Source organism: Apium graveolens, chromosome 9, assembly GCF_009905375.1.
Source record: "Apium graveolens cultivar Ventura chromosome 9, ASM990537v1, whole genome shotgun sequence".
Classification (NCBI taxonomy): Eukaryota; Viridiplantae; Streptophyta; class Magnoliopsida; order Apiales; family Apiaceae; genus Apium; species Apium graveolens.
Genome location: NC_133655.1, coordinates 278,767,288 through 278,784,523, shown reverse-complemented (window position 1 = coordinate 278,784,523; position 17,236 = coordinate 278,767,288). Strand labels below are relative to the sequence as shown.

The window sequence follows — 17,236 nt, the reverse complement described above, 5'->3', positions numbered from 1 at the left end:
TCTGATCAAAAGATATATAACGGTGTCAAGTAAAAATATAACATAGGCATTTTAACAAGTCTGTTTTTCATACACACCAACACGCTAATTTTCTTTGCATTTTTCTCAAATTGTGTAACAGTTGTTTCATAGGATCAATTGTCCATGAACTGTTTAATAATGTTGGCTATTCTTATGATATATTTACGCACGTGTATTTGTTTATCACACGGACTAAATGCCAATCATTTTTTGATTTAATTTCTCGAGATTAACAATACATTGGCGGGGAATTACTATTTCCCCAAAATTTAAATATTCGAATTTCAAAATTAGTCACGTGGAAATTTAAAGGGATTATAAATGATGAAAAGGGTGCTAATCCATAAAGAGTTAAAAAAAATTATATTGGATGGATTAGAGTATTCATCTTGGCAAAGCCAATGGTGTTGTAAAAATAGCTGCACCTATTGCTGTAATTTAGAATCAAAAGGTGATTTTTGGTGCTAAAATAACACCACGTCTCCAATGGTTGTTTCTATATTTTACTAAATTATTTCAAATTTAACTAACTTTTCTATTTATATGTGTATAAAAAATTTTACTTTTATTTATTCTCTCTTTCCCTCTCTTTTTGTAACTATTTTATAATGTGGCAAATATAAAAGTGCTATATTTTGTGCATTATTTAGCACAAATTATAGAACCGTGCTATTTTAATACAGTATTTACACCACTATTGAATTGTCAAAATTCAGATTTTGTGTTATATTATAGATATATCACATCATTTAGCACGACATTGGACATACTCTTAGGGTATTATGGGGTACATGTAAGGTAATTGGTAATTTGCTCGATGGCACCAATCGGTTGCACTGCTCATAATCACACCGCTTATTATGAATAACCGTAAAATGCGTATTGAATGCGAATTGAAAATACAGGAATCACAAATTCGTGAATTGACTGCGGATTAAATTTTAAAATAATCGCAAAACTCGAACTGCAACTGCAAACCGCAAACAGCTATATATATATATATATATATATATATATATATATATATTTACAGAGACCGCTTTTTTTTGGAGACCACTTATGTTCTGCAAGCAAAAATATTTCAAAAAAACATTGCAAAACATATTATTTTGCGAATCATGCTCTACAAAGATCTTTATTTTATTCAAAATCTTGAATATCATATATGTATCACATGTAAAACATTACAAAAATATTTTATTCTGCAAAACATGTTAAGTTTCCAGAATATTTGTTTAGTTTGCCGAAAATACAAATTTTACTTATTAAACTTAAATGATCTTTAACAATTTTAATGAATTAGTGATACTTGTAAAACATACTTCATAAAATAATATATTTTAAAGTGTTTTGATTGCAGAACATATGTGGTCTCCAAGGTCTCCGATTAAAAAGTGGTTTACATAGAACTTTCCTCACATTTATATATATATATATATATATATATATATATATATATGGTGTATTATAAAACACCGTAAATAAAAGTTATTGAATAAAAAAATTGGGTCTTTGGGGTGTTGGCCTTTGGGGTACTATCTTTTTATTTTGTTGTAGCATACCATTGAATTTGTTTTACAATTGACAGTAAACACTTATAAAACATTTTAATTTTACAAAATTATAAGATTTGGTGGGAATATTTTAATAAATTATTTTATTTATCATTTATCGTATAAGTCGGTGGTTGAATCGCAAGTCGATCCTCACCAATCGCGAAGTCGTGGTTGAAAAAATCGCGATTAACCGTAATTGTAGTCACAACTGAGACCAAAGACTTAAAAAATCGTTATATGTGATTCGGTGCGATTTTGAGCTCTCAAACGCACTAAAACTAACCCTAATTGTTGCTATGCATAGCGTGGATGACGGGACTATGCCGCATTGTTTAGTTGTGTTTTTATTGTCAAGGAGAACCTAAACTTTGGTATGCTCTGAGCACTCAAATGGGAAAGATTTAGAAATGGGTTGTGCAAAATATTTCATCGGAGGAAGGCAGACAGGATTTATGACCGTCAACAATGCAATATGCAATTTGAAATGATAATGGGCTCTAAATTATTAGAAAGGAGAAGATTGAATTGGAAAAATAGGGAGTAAATATTTTATTCCTAATGTCACCTTTTAATTAATTAATGGTAACACTGAAATTGATAGAAAAGGTGTAAAATGAAGTTAGTTTTGAAGTAAAAGGTGCGAGTTGTCCTTGTTTATAGGGCAGGTATTAAAGTGTTTTTAGAATAAAGTTATTTATAGCGCAAGAATTAAAGTATTTTTAGAATAAAGTTTAGGAATGCACTACGATAAAAACTCTTTTATTATTCTACACTAGATTAGTTCCTGGGCACATGACCGGTTATATTATAATTCTTTTTATAAAAATATTTTTTGAAATAGTTTAATTTCAATATGTATTATATTTATATCATATTATGATAATGAGAAATAAAATAAAATTATATTTTTTATTAATTATAAAAATATATAACAAATTGATGAATATTTAAATTAGTGGAATAAAGAATTAGTGGAAACTTTAAAAATGAGGAGGGAAAAATGATAAATGAGGAAGAGAGAGAATAAGTGGAGGTTATAATGAAATAGAGACATTGAAATTATATTTAATTAGGAAAAAAAATTAGTGTAAGATGACATCATCAAATGAATGTGAGTTTGACACATATAATTTAATGATATCAGATATTTAATTATGACATTAGTTGTACTCTCTTTTAATATAGTGTAGATAGTAGATCTGTCAATGGAACGAAAATTTAATCGGACTCGATTCGATTCGAGGCTGCGGATATGGATTTAACTAAATAAAATCCGACCTGAAATTTGATCCAATTAAAAAAATCTGATAATATGTTATTGATCGGATATGAATTTAGATAGATCGGATCCGAACCTGGTGCATTGACGGGCCTAATTCTACCTCCGTTTATGACATAGCCCACAACGTGATCTTGATCTTAAAAAGGGCTGTACATGACTACATATGTCACCACTTAGCAACCCATTCTAAAATCCAGAGGCCCAAATCTGTACTTTCTTCAACTATCCCTCTTTTTCTTTACCACTCACCAAAATTATTACAGACATCGACAACAACCTAAGCAGACTGCAAAACCCATATGTTCCCAAAGGTTAGTACTTTATGTCATTTTTAAGATGCCCCTTGTCTTAAACTTCAAACTATTCACTTCAATATGTTTACCTTTATATACAAACATATGCTCAAGAATAAGAATGCTACTGTTATTGCTTCTTTAAATTCAACCCATTTGTGTTTCTTGAATTCAACCCATAGACATTTGTCTGAAAATGTTAGCTCTAAACTCACATGTATTAAGGCCCTTTTCGAGAATTATGGATTTACTGATACCCAAGTTTCGAAACTACTCGAAAAGTACCCATTTATGTTATCTTTGAATGTTGATAGAGCCAAAGCCAAATTAGACTTTTTACATTCTTATGGGTTTAAGTCCAGGGACCTTTGTCAAATACTAGCAGCTAATGGATATGTTATGAGGCGCAGTTTAGACGCTTATATTAAACCATCTTGTGAGATTTTGAAGGGTTTGCTTAAAGATTGTAAGAGCGTAATTGTTTTGGTTAAGAAGCACCCCAGGGTGATGAAGTACGATTTGAGTAAAGCAGTAGTACCTAATATTGAATTGTTGCGACATTATGGGGTTCCGAATTCTAGGATTTTGGCAATGCTAAAGCAACAGCCGACCAGTTTACTAAATAGTGCCAACAGGTTTAAAATTATTGTTAGAGAAATTAGGGAAATGGGGTTTGATCCAGGGAAGAGTCCCTTTTTAGGTGCAATCAATGTGTGGAGTGGATTAAGCAAAGAGACTCGAGAGCGAAAATGGGATCTGTTTAGGATGTGGGGCTGGTCAGATGATGAGATTCTTTTGGCATTTAAGAAGCAGCCTACTATGATGATGACTGCTGAGGAGAAGATTCAGCGGGTCATGGATTTTTTGGTTAACAAAATGGGATGGAACGCATCAGAGGTGGCATCTTATCCTAATGCTATTATGCATAGCTTCGAAAAGTGGACTATGCCACGGTGTTTGGTTGTTCAATTTTTGTTGTCAAAGGGTGTACTGAAGGACTTGACCTTGCGTTCGTTCATAAAACTGCGTGGGGATAAATTTAGAAAACAGTATGTTGATAGATTCTGTGTGAAATTTCCTCAAGTGCTTAATTTGTACGGGGTAACAGAGGATAATAGACTGAAGTTGCAGCTCCAGTTTCTTCACAGGGGGGGGAATTCTTCTTATTTGTCTAAAAAAGTTAGTTTTGAACTCACTTCAAAAAATTCTTCTAATTTGTCTGAAAAACTTAGTTCTAAACTCACTTCTAAAAATTCTTCTAATATTTCTGTAGATGTTAGTTCTAAACTCACTTCTATTAAGGGCCTTTTCGAGAATTATGGATTCACTGATACCCAATTTTCGAAATTGTTCGACAAGCACCCGTCAATCGTATCTTTAAATATAGGTAAAGTCAAACCTAAGTTGGACTATTTACATTCCTTTGGATTTACATCTAATGACCTTTGTGAAATGCTCGAGGCTGATCTTAGAATTCTTCAACGTGGTTTAAAAAATCGTATTATACCATCTTGCGAGCTCCTAAAAAGTTTTCTTAAAGATAATGTGAGTGTGGTTGTCGCGGTTAAGAGATATTTAAGGGTTTTTAGCTATGATATAAGTAAGACTTTAATACCTAATTTTAATTTGCTATTAAATCTCGGGGTGCCTGAATATAGGATTCTGGTGTTGTTAAGGGACCAAACTGGAAATTTGATACAACCAACAGAGAAATTTAAAGCGATTATTGACGAAACTAAGGAACTTGGGTTGGATCCAGAAAAGAGAAGTTTTTTTGATGCAGTTCGCCTGTTTTATTCTTTAAGAAAATCAACTCGGGAGCGGAAGTGGGAATTGTTTAGGAAGTGGGGTTGGTCAGACGAAGAAATTCTTTCGGCTGTTAGGAAACAGCCCTTTATGATGACAGCTTCAGAGGAGAAGATAGAACGGGTAATGGACTTTTTAGTTAACAAAATAGGATGGAGTATATCACAGATTTCATATCGTCCCCTTGTTATTATGCATAGCTTGGAAAAGTGGACTATGCCGCGGTGTTTGGTTGTGAAGTTTTTGTTGTCAAAGGGTGTACTAAAGAATAACTTGACCTTGAGTTCGTTCATAGTACTGAGTGAGGAGAACTTTAAAAAAAGGTTTGTGGATGAATTCTGTGTGAATTTTCCGGAAGTGATTACTTTGTATGGAGGTGCGTAGGATAATGCACAGAAATTTAGCAGAAAGGTCACCAACTAAAGTTATTAGTTTCGCTTAAATTATTGAAAGAGAAACTCTTTTATGTCACCCCCTAGTTCAAACAAAGAAGAGTGAAGGTTGTATGTGCTTAAATTGACTGCTTCTTGGAAGCGAAAGGTATGCCAAATGGTGTCTTTTCTCTATCATCATTGAATTTGAGTAGATTTTGGTATCTGGCAATTTCAGGCTGTAACGTTTTATTAAAAGGATAGTAGTTTTATAGATTTAATTATGCTTCAGATTTCAGACCATGTTTACAGGTTCAGTTATCCATTGATTTTTTTCCAATTTGCTCCAGTTATGTTTTGTTTATGTATCTAATGTTTGTGGCATGTTTCCAAGTGCTGCTAGCTCTTAATATCGATCCAAGATTTTGTATTTATGCATCATCAGTCATTACTGCGATAACTTAACCAACACAGGCTTTTGGATAAAATCTGTTTGAGCTTAGCGCACAAAGGATTGTCTATTCTGGACATATTATCCTAAAAGTTTTAACTTCTATAACAAATGATGTCATGTGCTTCTATTATTGGTGTTTGTTTATTTTCATTGTCAGCATCCGGGACTGGGATGCTTTAATGAGTGGGGCATTTTGTGTTTAGAAAACCTTTAAATCATGCGAAGTTGGTTTTGCTCTGTAAAAGAATGGCAAGAGGTAAATAAATGCTTGTTAAAAGAGGCCAAAAAGATGGGATGTGTGCCAGTAAAGAGTCAATTTGTAACTACACTTCCAGGTGGGTGAACAAAACAGCCTGAGGGGGGTAATAGATGTGAGGGTAAAGAGTAGAATAGTCATAACCTCACTATCACTTCTAATAGTAAACTGAATTGAGGATATCTAGCAAGTCGCAGGGGTGATGATCAAGTGGATATCACTAGTCCACTATTTGGAAATTGCAACAACTAAGATGAATATGCTGTAGATTGTTGTCCAAGCACAGGAGACACAATTCACTGAACTTCATGTTTCTTGAAACTAAGCCATTTTATCTTCTCCCAAAACATGCATCATGAGGGACTCGCAAATAATGTCAGACAACATTTTTCGTGCAGGTTATAGCGAGACAACCGGTTGCATTACAACATACAATAGGGGCCTCCTCGGCGCCTGTTGATGATCATGGTACCAACAATGACTTAAACTTAACCATGACTTTATCTTCCCAACTTAGTGAAGCATGTCGGTACATTGAACTCCAATAGTTCCAACAATGATATGTAATATGTGAAATTCAGAGAATCTGGGGCAGGGCCGGCTCAACAGTAAAGCCAACTAAGCGTTCGCTTAGGCCCCCACATATAAAGGGCCCCAATATTTTTTGTCCTTTATATATATATATACATAAATATTAATTATTTTTATAAGAAAATTATTTTACATAAAAAATGTAAAATAGAAAAATTCTCCAAAAAAATAATATGAATTGGATAAACCGATAATAACATTACCAATTAGATACTTGATTACACATTTCGGAAATCGAAACTATTAGGTTGAGATTATGATTTACGATTTATTGACGATTTATCAAAAATTGATCCAATCAAATAAATATTTTAAACCGATTTTTAAGCAATTTATGGACAATTTTTTGAAAATCGGCCTATTTTTATAACAAATTTGAATCTCATTTTTAAATTGAAAAAAACAACTTAATCAAAAAGTGCAACCTGTAAAATAAATAGTACTGGTAGTTATTTAGCAAAAAAAAAAAAATAGTACTGGTAGTTAAAATGTGTGACTTCTTGCACTAGCTCCAGCTTGCTTTCAAGAACAATTTTTTTTTACCATTTTACTTCATTTCTATACTTCAATTTCAACACTCATCCTGACATTTGTTGGTAGTGACTAACTTCTGTGTGTGCATTTGTGTGTCTATATAAATCTTGTTATCTTTACAGCTTCAAGACTTGATTTTTTAGGGCCTGTAAAGCGGGGACATGAAGCTCATTTATCATCAATATCTTACCCTTTTGATTGCTTGTGTGGTGCTTCACCTTTCAGACTCTTGCAGGGTAATTTGCATTATAGCTTCAAGAATTGATATTTATTTTGTGGGAATTTAATTGGATTTTACTAATGAGTTTTCTTGTTTTGTAATGTATTTTAGGTTTCGAATGATTTGATAAGTCTGCGTTTGGTAGCTTCTTCTGGTGATGAAACTAGGAGTGCTGGTACATTTGTAAAACTGTTTGTTTTAGAAATTTAGTATCTTTTTTATTTCAGATTTAGTATTTGCTATGATTTTGGCTATTAATATGTTGCAATTGGTTTAATTTGAATTCCCGTAATTAAATTAGTAGCAGTTCGTTTAATTTAGTACTAATGTATAGAAGAGTATAGTAGTTGTATAGGAAAAAGAGCAGTAAGGTAGAAGTGATCAATGATTTGAAAGTTTGCGTTGTTTCTACCATTGATTCTGTCTAGATCCTCAAGATCAATTATAGGTTTTTGTGGATTTTAGTTGCTGCGATTCAGACTTGGCTTGGCCCATGTATCGGTATTTCATAAGAAAATCATTTTAATATAATAGTATTATCATTTAGTTTAGTATCTTTTATGCTTGATGAGAGAATTGGAGATACGATTATATGATTAATTACTAGATTTGCATATTGTTCACTTCTCTAGTTTGTGCAATTTCAATCCACAAGTATGATATATATTAACAAATGTTAGTTTGACGTATCTTGAAAAATCAAATGTATCCACTTTTATACTGCATTTAATATGTATATAGGCGAGGCTTTTTCTTTTCATATAGATATCTGGGTCATTTATTATGATGGAATTAATGCGCTTTTATCTACAAAACTTTAATCTATATAGTTCGTGTTAAAGTATTTACTTCGTTCATGCAGGACTATGCCTGTCCGGTTGGGTTATGAGCCCAAGTAAGAGAAAATGTTTTAAATATATAAAGAATTATACATCATGGGATGAATCAGAGAGGCATTGTCAACGTAATCATGGACACTTAGCGGCGATTGCATCACTTCAAGAACTAAAATTTGTTGAAAAACTATGTGGTGATGGTCAGACAATACAATATGAAAAACTATGTGGTGATGGTCAGAATTATACTGTGCATATCTTTAAGCGTTGTGGTTTGGCTTCTAGTATATAGGCGTAGTAAAAGGCATAAAAAAAACACGCAAATCGTCTAATCTAGCAGCATCAGCATTGGTTCCACCATCATGGAAAATCTTTACGCGTGAGGAATTAAGGTCAATAACTAAGAATTTCAGTGAAGTAAACCGTCTTCTTGGGGATGCCAAAGCAGGTGGCACATATAGCGGGATTCTACCCGATGGTTTAAGAGTAGCAGTTAAGAGGTTGAAAAGGTCGAATTTTCAAAGGAAAAAAGAATTCTTTTATGAAATTGAAAGGGTAACAAGACTTCATCATCCAAATTTAGTTTCTGTGAAGGGATGCTGCTACGATCATGGTGATCACTACATCGTGTATGAGTTCATAGTTCATGGGCCACTGGATAGATGGTTACACCACATTCCTGTGGGAGGTAGAAATTTAGACTGGGTAATGAGAATGAAAGTAGCCACCACTCTTGCTCAAGGAATTGCGTAAGTAAAATCCTATTGTTTGCTTTAAAGTTGAAGAAATAATTTTCATGTCATCTTCTGTAGTGTACAATCTGCTACACTTTGCTTTTGATGCATTGATATATGACACTGAAGATTGATTACTCTGCTCATTTTACATTGCAAACTTGTTAGGAGGTGCATTTCTTTCCCATTTGGAAGTGGGAATAGCACATTAGCACTTGATGCTGCCTCTGTTTTTACCACTTTAAGCTGGCTTATGCATTTTTCCTGACCTCTTCTGTTCTTTTAAATAATTAGCAAGGGGCCTCTTGTTGTGCTTTCTTAAAAGGATAATTATTGTATTTAGCAAAAAAAAGGATAATTATTGCATTTTGGTGAACCATAACTTTCTTTTGAGAATAAAGTATTATCGCTTATTTTTGGTTGATTTATCAAATATTAGGTGCGTCATTCACTCGCTTATGCTTGTTTCCAGAGATGTGGTATTGAAATTCATTGTTTACCTCACTATTCTCATTTTGAAATTAATTTTTTATCTTAACAGATTTCTCCATGACAAGGTGAAGCCACAAGTTGTCCATCGGGATATTCAGGAAAGTAATGTACTCCTTAATGAAGATTTTGGTGCACATTTAAAGGGGGTTGGCCTATCAAAGTTTGTGCCATATAAAGTGATGGATGAAAGTACAGTTATGGCTGGTGGAACTCATGGTTACCTTGCTCCAGAATTTGTGTATAGAAATGAGCTAACAACTAAGAGTGATGTTTACAGCTTTGGTGTTTTGTTGCTTGAAATTGTCAGTGGACGAAGACCAGCACAAGCTGTTGATGCGGTGGGTTATCAGAGTATCTTTGAATGGGCTACACCTCTTGTCCAGTCTCACCGGTACCTTGAGCTCTTGGATCCTCTTATTTCTTCTTCGCCTCACATTCCTGAAGCTGGAGTCGTTCAGAAGGTTGTGGACCTTGTATATTCGTGCACGCAGCGCGTGCCATCAATGCGTCCTAGAATGTCGCATGTTGTCCACCAGCTGCAGCAGTTGGCCTAGTGTTTTGCTGTGACTTTAATTTACATGTTTCCGGGTAAATTATCTCTCTATAACTACTAAAAGTTTTCTTCGAATTCCTTCCTTGCTTGCCTGTATTTATGTTGAAAAATGGTATTTTCTCTCATCTTTCATATTTGTACTCATGTTGTACCAAATATCTCAGTTGCCATAGTTACACTAGGTAGGTTAGCTTACTACTGATGTACGGTTAGTTCCAGGTGTTTTAAAATTGTAGTATTATTATCTTTGAATATAATGAGAATGTTGCATTTGTATTCAGAGCTTTTGGACAAGCTGGCTTCGGATGCTTGAAAGTTCTGTTTATGTTCTGTTATAGGAAAATTTTCTGATTGATAACAAACTATAAATTGCCTTTAATCCATATATAATCTCAACGTCGTTTTAGAGTTTTAGCTGTGGAAGAAACGAATTACTCCGATTTTTATGCATTGTTGCTCATTTACAGATTTTTCTCCTGCAGATTTTCAGAGTTTACAAAGAAATCTGTAACTTACGCTTGTATTGTTTTCCGGAAAATACTTCTTAGAGGTTCAAATATCAGTAGAAACACGTACTCATGAATAATACGGCATATGCGCCCTTAAACATCTTTATTAAATCAGCTTAAAAACCAAACTTGGCAATTATACTTATCGTAGTTACAAGATAAATGGTTGAAGAACTTCGAAGTTTTGCCTTACCAAAAAGCTGTAAAACAGTTGGGAAAATAAAGGAGTGACTCAAACAAATTGCTTGGCGACACAAATGTAAAAGAGTGCGTACGTTTGCTTTGCTTCTACTTCTTCGTGAAAGTAGTCCAACAACAATGATTTAAATGAACTTTCGAAACCACCGTGCATTCTTTACCTTTTCATCTACATCCAACTGTTATCGAAAACGCGTGTGTTTTTATAAGAAGATTAACGTCCAGCCTGGGGTGCATGTCAGAGCGGTACAAGGTATTGTCAAGATGGACATGTGATGATATCAGTTAGCCAGACATGTTTTTTCATGATTTCGCATGTCTTTTACTAATTTTTTTGTTTTTTAATAATTATTTTAATATTATAAATGTCTAGAATTTACAAATATAATTCTAAATTTTTTACATATATTTGAATATCTAAAAAATTACCAATGTAAATGAGTATTATGATGGTATTCACTTGTACTATCAATTAACTTTAATTTTATATTTAAGTTCACTATATAGTAGTATGACAATTATATTTTAAATTTTATTATATTTAATTGATAAATGGCATGCCCTTCGGGGAGTCTCGTAATAGATACCACAGTCCAAGCCAACAAACGAATTTATATTGAATCCAACAACCCATTATACATCAGTCCAAAATAGTTAAAAATTTGATTAATGTTACCGGTAAATTTGTTATTATAAGATTTTAAACACTCTAATTCTTGTGAGCCGAGAAATTACTCTATTTAGGACTCGAGTAACAGAGCTGACAAGCTCAATATTCATTTAAGTTACTATAAATGAAATAACTATAAATGTAAATGAAGTACTAATATTAATTGTTTCTGAGCCGGCCATTAAATTGCTTACCTGTTCTCGGGCATTCTGTTGCACATCATTTACTAAGCATTTAAAATTTGCATCCTGAAAAAATTATTAGCATTTAAAATCAGGTGCCGAATGAAGATCAACAGTGTCGGCAATAGCATCATATAAAAGGAGCAGATTAATCAAAATTCAAACAAATGTAGCACTTTAATCCAAACAATAACTCATATTTAACGTGGCAGCCTCTGATTATATAATACGTACAAAAGTAAAAGAGTTAAATTATTATGTCAAATTAAGGAAGCTGATTACTGATATTCTTACCTCTTCTGTAAAACCAAAGACTTAACCCATAAAATTTGCACAAACCCAACAAAGAAATGCTTCTAACTTGCATGCAACTCAATGTCACCTGATATGCTAATTGTAATTATGCTCTTACATTGTCCCCTCTAATCTCGTCAACATAAAATTACGGTACAAAATTATGGTGCAGTCTAATATGTAATTTTATGATCTCAACTGTTTTCAATTGATGATAATTTAATTTAGAGATAAAAATTTTTGTATTTACAAAAAAATTGAAAATATGAGTATTTATTTAAAATTCTACCTATCTTACGTTAATTGGTAATTTACCGGTCAAATAAAATTATTTATAATCTGAAGTGTACATGTGACTTTTACCATGGATGTTTCTAAATATGCTCTAACATTACCCCCTCTAATCTCGTCAAACCAAAGTTACGGTTCAACCTCATATGTAACTTTATAATCTCAACTTTTTTCAATTTATAATTTAACTTTATACATAACTTTTACATATTTTTACAAAAAGAAATTGAAAACAGGAGCATTTATTTAAAATTCTACCCATCTTACGATAATTGGTAATTTACCGGTCAAATAAAATTATTTACATTCTGAAGTGTACATGTGACTTTTACCATGTTTCTAATAGTTTTACCCAAATAGATCAAAGCTCTAATTTACTGGTCTATCTGATCAGTTGGACACTTGGACCCTTAATCTAAATTTCAAACAAATAATCACATCAATTATCAATACAAAATCATTTAAACTTAAATCACACGACAAACCAACTAATGACCCCTTAATTCATGTCATCTCATCTCTGTTAGGAACCTTTTAAGTTAAAAGTTGGTCACCCCATACAAAATTAAAGCTTCATGCCAAAAAATGAGTAAATAAGAAATAACTGCAGACTAATTTGTAACTGCAGATAGAACAATATAATAGAAATATGGAACTGAAACTCATGTAAATAAATATATTTATGAATAAACCAGACATTATGCATGGTGATGTGATGTATATATTTTATGTGCATGCTTCTTAAGACGATATATACCGTTACTCTTGGTTTTGCATGATCCAAAATATAAAATGTAACATCAAAACATTTATTTTAGTTAGCCTCAAATATGTGCAATCTCTTCTCTCCTATAAATACCTGCACCAGTGTTGTCATTTCTTCTTAATTTATATTGTTAAAGGCTTAAAGCCCTTCTCCTCAAACCTAGCTCTCTCTAGTTCTTATACGTACACAGAGAGAGATTGAGAGAGAGAGAGGGACGGGGGGAGAGAGAGAGAGAGAGAGCCAAAGAGACAGAGAAATAGACGATACTTACAATGACAATGTTAAGGGTTTTGATATTGTTGATTTGCATGATCATAGCTCATGCCTACCGGGATAGTTTGTTGCCGGAATATCGTTTTTCCGGCAGCCAATACGTTAAACAAGTACACAAGATGCAAGCTTTTAAAGAGTCTTTTGCTCAACGTCAATCAATAACACCATCACAAGTAAGTCCTAAATACTTTTCATCTTTTTCTTTAATTTTATTCATAGTTTTTTATTTTATTTTATTTTTTTTGATGTTATGTTATTTGATGATGATATAGGTAAGTGAGACACAAGGGTCATCACGAGTGTTTCATGTGACATCTTATGGTGCGGACCCAAGTGGTAAAAATGATAGTACAACTGAAATTCTTAATGCAATTTCTGATGCGGCTCGAGATCCGGGGAACGGAATCTTGTACAAGAATATTGTTAATCTCGGAGGAGCAAGAATCGATCTCGATGGTGGAAATTACAAAATTAGCCGCCCCTTAAGGCTGCCGGTCGCCGGCAGAGGTAACCTCATGGTATATACTACTTCACATTCTTTTAATCAGATACTTGTATATATTATTTATCGGACACCGAATGTTCTTTTGTGATTGCTGTTAAAAGTTGTTGTGCTGTTACAAAAAGTGTTGTCGTAAACAATTGTTAATTTTTTATAGTGACGTGATTTTTGCATTTTGAACAGATACAAGGAGGAACTTTAACAGCCTCGGAAGATTTTCCAACAGATGGTTACCTAATTGATTTATCAGATCCATCTTCTTCAGGACTAGAGTACAATTATGAATATGTGACTTTAAAAGACCTTATGTTAGACTCAAACTTCAGGGGAGGAGGAATTCAAGTTATAAAATCACTCAGAACTGGAATTGATAATTGTTACATTACACATTTCACTAGCTATGGCATTCTTGTCCAAGGCGGTCATGAGACCTACATTCGAAGCTCTTTCTTAGGCCAGCATATCACTGCTGGTGGTGATCCTGGAGAAAGAAGCTTCTCTGGAACTGCAATAAGCCTGAGCGGAAACGACAATGCTGTAACAGATGTGGTTATTTTTTCAGCTGCAACAGGGATTCTTATAAGCGGCCAAGCTAATACAATTTCTGGGGTACATTGCTATAATAAGGCGACGGGTTTTGGGGGTACAGGGATTTATCTAAAATTGCCTGGTCTAACTCAAACCAGGATTATAAACTCCTACTTTGATTATACAGGAATTGTCGCAGAAGACCCTGTACAACTTCACATTTCTAGTAGTTTCTTTCTAGGGGACGCGTTTATTGTCCTGAAATCGATAAATGGAGTTGCACGTGGAGTTAACATTGTTGATAACATGTTTTCGGGGTCTGGTAAAGGAGTAGACATTGTACAATTGGACGAAAGAAACAGAAATTTTAACGACATTGATCAAGTAGTTGTTGATAGGAATAACGCCAGAGGAATGAATGTCAAGGCAACAGTTGCTATAGGTACAACGAACGGAAATGATGCAAATGATACATCCTGGACTGTCGATCTTAATCAAGCTCTGCTATTCCCTAATCGTGTAAAATCCGTACATTATTCGTTAATAGCAGGGGGAGATACGTTTCCTAATCATGCTTTACGTAATGTGACAGATAATCGAATTGTTGTCCAGTCGAATGTGCCTGTTCAAGCAACCATTTCTGTGATTGTGGATCAGTGAAGGCCAGAATAGAAATCAAGGTCTCGAAAGATTGCCAAGATGCTACTCTTATTTGTTCTCATTCAACATGTGTAATATTTTTTATATGTACCAACAACTATTGAGTGATCCGAATGTACAAAAGGAAACAAAGAGTTAGCTAGCCTCAAATGTGTGCTATCTAATTGATTTATCAGATCCATCTTCTTCAGGACTAAAGTAAAATTATGAATATGTGACTTTAAAAGACCTTATGTTAGACTCAAATATGAGGAGAGGAGGAATGATAAAGCCAGCTTTCTTCATTATTGAGTAATGTATTTACAGAAATGAAGAAGATAATTCATACACATTGAATTCATGTTGAGGGAGAAAGTAAAACAGAATAGTTTGATTGAGTAATGAGATAAAATGAATTCATACATTGTGCTTATTTACAATCAGGTTTATATACAAACAAAATGCTGAGCTGGACAGGTTTATATACAAATAAAATGCTGAGCTGGACATTCCGTAACTAACTATCTTAACCACTAGTGTTGACAGCTGTAGTTTGTGATGCAGAAGTGGTGGTACCAGCAGTAGCACCAGATGGTGTGATACAAATAGGTGTAGTCTCAATATCCCCCGCAAGTTGGGAAGGGTATACAGACCCAACTTGGACAACAAAGTGTTGAACTGAATAGAAGGAGACACCTTAGTAAGGACATCAGCCAGCTGAAAGCGAGTAGGCAAATAGTTAAGTTGCAGTAGTCCCTCGAGAACTTTATCACGAGTGAAGTGACAATAAAGCTCAATGTGCTTGTTTCTCTCATTGAACACCGAATTTCGAGCAATATGCAGGGCAGATTGATTGTCGCAATGAAGCATAACTGGTTGAAGATTCGAGACACCAAGTTCAGTCAACAAACGTACAAGCCAAGTAATTGCAGCAGCTGCAGAGGCCATTGCACGATATTCAGCCTCTGCAGAGGATTTTGACACAGTATGTTGTTTCTTGGATTTCCAAGAAACGGGAGAATCACCCAATAACAACAAATACCCTGTAATAGTTAGCCGAGAATCAACACAAGATCCCCAGTCAGCATCAGAAAAAGCCCGCAACTTAAGCTGATCTGAAGCTTTTAACAAGATACCCTGATTAATAGTACCAGCCACATATCGTAGTGTATGATGTAATGCAGAAAAATGTGTATTTCTAGGAGCATGCATATATTGACTCAAAGTTTGAACAGTATATGAAAGATCTGGAGGTAAGGTAATTAAATTTGGCAACAAGAGACCTATATACCTCAGGATTAGACAGCAAAATACCATCAGTATTGGATAACTTGAGATGAATAGGAAGGGGTGTGCAGACAGGATGAGAAACATCAATATCAGCTTCATTTAATAACTCCTTTGCAAATTTTCATTGGCATAAAACAATACCATCAGGAGAATGAGAAACTTCAATACCAAGAAAAATAATGAAGATTGCCAAGATCTTTAATACCAAAAAGAGCATCCAAGTGTGATTTAAGCTGAGTAATAGCATGAACATCATCACATGTTAATATCACATCATTAACATATACAGCCACAACACAGAGAAAACCATTGGACCGTTTGACAAACAAACTATAATCATTTTTTGATTGTGTAAAACCCTGACAAAGAAGTTCTTCAAGCAGTTTTTCATGCCATTCCCGAGAAGCCTGCTTTAAACCATACAAAGACTTTTTAAGAAGACAAACAAGGTTATGAGGATTAGGAACACCTTCTGGGACTTGCATATACACCTCCTATTTTAGGTTACCATGCAGAAAAGCATTGTTAACGTCTAGTTGGTGAAGAGGCCATTTTTTATAAGCAGCCAATGCCAAAAGAGTACGAACAGTGCTTATTTTTACAACTGGAGAAAATGTTTCTGCATAATCAATGCCAATTTTTTGATTATATCCCTTGACAACAAGACAGGCTTTATAGCGTTCGAGTGTCCCATCAGACTTAAGTTTCACTTTAAAACTCCATTTCGAACCAATAGGTTTTTTATGTGATGGAAGCGGAACTAAATCCCATGTGTGATTGTCATGTAAAGCTTGCAAATCAGCTTGCATAGCTGCCATCCAAAAAGGGTTAGAAACTGCCTCCTGATAGCAACTAGGCTCAACAATGGTGCATTTGAAAACAGAATCAGAAGGAGCAAGTTGAACTAAATTACACTAGTGTTTCGAATGAACAACAGTAAAACATTGATAAGAATCAAGATATGCAGGTGGTTTATGTGTCCTACTAGATCTTCTTAAAGAAACTGGAGAAATAGGGACAGGAGATTGACTAATATTGGTGTCAGGTGAATCACTAAGATCATATAATGTAGAAGAAGACGGATCAGAATGTTCA

The 17,236-nt window shown here is 34.0% G+C and overlaps 2 protein-coding genes and 1 pseudogene across 2 annotated transcripts; all 3 read left to right on the top strand.

The window, feature by feature from the left end:
• Positions 1 to 3,066: 3,066 nt before the first annotated feature.
• LOC141682914 (uncharacterized) lies at positions 3,067 to 6,536 on the top strand. Its single transcript, XM_074487599.1, has 2 exons — positions 3,067 to 5,498; positions 6,438 to 6,536. Exon 1 carries the CDS (start codon positions 3,234 to 3,236, stop codon positions 5,340 to 5,342), a length of 2,109 nt encoding a protein of 702 aa, XP_074343700.1. The 5' UTR covers positions 3,067 to 3,233; the 3' UTR covers positions 5,343 to 5,498; positions 6,438 to 6,536.
• A 578-nt stretch (positions 6,537 to 7,114) lies between these two features.
• On the top strand, positions 7,115 to 10,312 carry LOC141683110 (C-type lectin receptor-like tyrosine-protein kinase At1g52310; annotated as a pseudogene).
• A 2,683-nt stretch (positions 10,313 to 12,995) lies between these two features.
• On the top strand, positions 12,996 to 15,103 carry LOC141686674 (polygalacturonase QRT3-like). Its single transcript, XM_074491718.1, has 3 exons — positions 12,996 to 13,355; positions 13,455 to 13,700; positions 13,868 to 15,103. Exons 1-3 carry the CDS (start codon positions 13,182 to 13,184, stop codon positions 14,870 to 14,872), a joined length of 1,425 nt encoding a protein of 474 aa, XP_074347819.1. The 5' UTR covers positions 12,996 to 13,181; the 3' UTR covers positions 14,873 to 15,103.
• Positions 15,104 to 17,236: the final 2,133 nt, after the last annotated feature.

What these genes read in the sequence shown, in the direction of transcription:
- LOC141686674 (XM_074491718.1), top strand. Translation starts at nt 13,182, where the DNA reads ATGACAATGTTAAGGGTTTTGATATTGTTGATTTGCATGATCATAGCT. An exon ending in AATCAATAACACCATCACAA is followed by an intron (nt 13,356 to 13,454) that starts GTAAGTCCTAAA and finishes ATGATGATATAG; the next exon opens with GTAAGTGAGACACAAGGGTC. An exon ending in CCGGCAGAGGTAACCTCATG is followed by an intron (nt 13,701 to 13,867) that starts GTATATACTACT and finishes CATTTTGAACAG; the next exon opens with ATACAAGGAGGAACTTTAAC.
- LOC141682914 (XM_074487599.1), top strand. Translation starts at nt 3,234, where the DNA reads ATGTTTACCTTTATATACAAACATATGCTCAAGAATAAGAATGCTACT.